At 46.0% G+C, this 2,500-nt stretch overlaps 1 protein-coding gene across 9 annotated transcripts in view; it reads left to right on the forward strand.

The window, feature by feature from the left end:
- The window catches only part of LOC119484190 (retinal guanylyl cyclase 1-like), a 32,956-nt gene that overhangs the window by 28,426 nt on the left and 2,030 nt on the right, over positions 1-2,500 (forward strand). For 7 of the 9 annotated variants that reach the window (XM_037762846.1, XM_037762841.1, XM_037762843.1 and 4 more), the window contains 3 exons: positions 1-139; positions 1,214-1,312; positions 1,426-1,511. The exon at positions 1-139 is cut by the window's left edge and continues 36 nt beyond it. In XM_037762846.1, the coding sequence (XP_037618774.1) occupies positions 1-139; positions 1,214-1,312; positions 1,426-1,511 (324 nt within the window). Of the gene's footprint in view, positions 140-1,213; positions 1,338-1,417; positions 1,512-2,500 lie in introns of those variants that run through there. The other 2 variants (XM_037762848.1, XM_037762849.1) reach the window with 2 other exon arrangements.

Genomic DNA, 2,500 nt, shown 5'->3' on the forward strand with positions numbered 1-2,500 from the left:
GGTGTTCCCAACAGAAACGGGAATCGACACGCAGGTGAAGTGGCCAACATGTCTCTGGACATCCTGCACTGCATCGCAGCGTTTAAGATCAAACACATGCCCGAGATCAAAGTGAAGATACGCATCGGACTGCACTCAGGTACGTGCTCGCACGCACGCACGCACGCACGCACGCACGCACGCAGGCACACACGCACGCACGCACGTACGCACGCACGCACGCACGCACTCACTCATGCACGCACTCACTCACTCACGCACCCACACAAATTTTAACACATTTAAACTTGTTTTCATTACTTTAGAAAACTTTGATTTTAAGTAACGCAACATACCTGTCTCTCTCTCTCTACCTGTCTCCATACCTGTCTCTCTACCTGTCTCCGTACCTATCTCTTTACCTGTCTCTCTACCTGTCTCCATACCTGTCTCTCTACCTGTCTCTTTACCTGTCTCTCTACCTGTCTCCATACCTGTCTCTCTACCTGTCTCCGTACCTATCTCTTTACCTGTCTCTCTACCTGTCTCCATACCTGTCTCTCTACCTGTCTCTCTACCTGTCTCCATACCTGTCTCTCTACCTGTCTCCATACCTGTCTCCGTACCTGTCTCCATACCTGTCTCTCTCTCTACCGGTCTCTCTACCTGTCTCAATACCTGTTTCTCTCTCTCTACCTGTCTCCATACCTATTTTTCTCTGTCTACCTGTCTCTCTATCTGTCTCCATACCTGTCTCCATACCTGTCTCTCTCTCTCTACCGGTCTCTCTACCTTTCTCTCTACCTGTCTCAATACCTGTGTCTCCCTCTCTCTACCTGTCTCTCTACCTGTCTCCATACCTGTCTCCATACCTATTTCTCTCTGTCTACCTGTCTCTCTACCTGTCTCCATAGCTGTCTCCATACCTATTTCTCTCTGTCTACCTGTCTCTCTACCTGTCTCCATACCTGTCTCTCTCTCTCTCTCTACCGGTCTCTGTACCTTTCTCTCTACCTGTCTCAATACCTGTCTCTCTCTCTCTACCTGTCTCTCTACCTGTCTCCATACCTGTCTCTCTCTCTCTACCGGTCTCTGTACCTGTCTCTCTACCTGTCTCCATACCTGTCTCTCTCTCTCTACTGGTCTCTGTACCTGTCTCCATACCTGTCTCCATACCTATTTCTCTCTGTCTACCTGTCTCCATACCTGTCTCTCACTCTGTCTGTGTCTTTAGGTGCGTTGGTAGCAGGTGTGGTCGGTCTCACGATGCCCAGGTATTGTTTGTTTGGAGACACCGTGACGACGGCGTCACACATGGAAGCTTCTGGACTGCGTATGTTGAAACTATAAAATCTGATGTGATCTGAGCTGAATATTTCTCTCCTGTTGACTGGGTCCAGATCAATAACTGATAATCTATAATCATCTTGTGTTTATGGTCTCCAGCCTACAGGATCCACATCAGTCTGAGTACAGTGAAGGTCCTGACCAGTCTCAAAGTGGGGTACCACATAGACACCAGAAAGGCTCAGGTACACTCACCTGCTCAGAGATCGTACCTTTTATTACAATAATACTTTTATTAAATATGTTTCCTTTAAATACAGTTCTGTAATGTCAGTTCATGGTGTCAACAGACACAAAAACACGTTACACAGATGTATGGAGGACAGAGATAGCTGGAAGCTCTGCTTGAAAGCCCGTTTGAGGACGACCTAATGATATCAATTCCGATAGTTGTATTTTCACTCTTTTACATCCACTACTATTGGTTTTGTGTTATTAGTCCTACTTGTATTAGCTATTACAGCTGCTAGGCTATTATTGTGGCTGCTTCTCTCTCTCTCTTTCTCTCTCTCTCTCTATCTATCTATCTATCCCCCCAACCGGTCTCGGCAGACGGCCGCCCGCCCTGAGCCCGGTTCTGCTCCAGGTTTCTTCCCAGTAATCGGGGAGTTTTTCCTGGCCACAGTGTGCTTGGTGGATCTTGGTGGATCTTGTTGGGTCTCTAAACTATGGTGTACGGTCTAAGACCTGCTCTATATATAAAGCGTCTCGAGATAACTTCTGTTATGATTTGACGCTATATAAATATAAATTGAATTGAATTGAATTGAATAAATGATTATAGTATAAAACTATATTAGTAATAATAAATAATATAATTAATATCTTTACTTTAGCTCATTGATAGCATTCTTAGATAGATCAGAAAGTAGAGCATTGCAGTAATCTGTAGCTCATTGATTCATAGATAGATCTGAAAGTAGAGGTTCTGCTCCAGTACCACCAGCAGGTCTCTGAGGACATCTGATCAGAGTTCGTTGGTCGGTCTTTACTCCAGTACCAGCAGCAGGTCTCTGAGGACATCTGATCAGGGTTCGTTGGTCGGTCTTTACTCCAGTACCAGCAGCAGGTCTCTGAGGACATCTGATCAGGGTTCGTTGGTCGGTCTTTACTCCAGTACCAGCAGCAGGTCTCTGAGGACATCTGATCAGGGTTCGTTGGTCGGTCTTTGCTC

The sequence above is a fragment of the Sebastes umbrosus genome, unplaced genomic scaffold (assembly GCF_015220745.1).
Source record: "Sebastes umbrosus isolate fSebUmb1 unplaced genomic scaffold, fSebUmb1.pri S35, whole genome shotgun sequence".
Classification (NCBI taxonomy): domain Eukaryota; kingdom Metazoa; phylum Chordata; class Actinopteri; order Perciformes; family Sebastidae; genus Sebastes; species Sebastes umbrosus.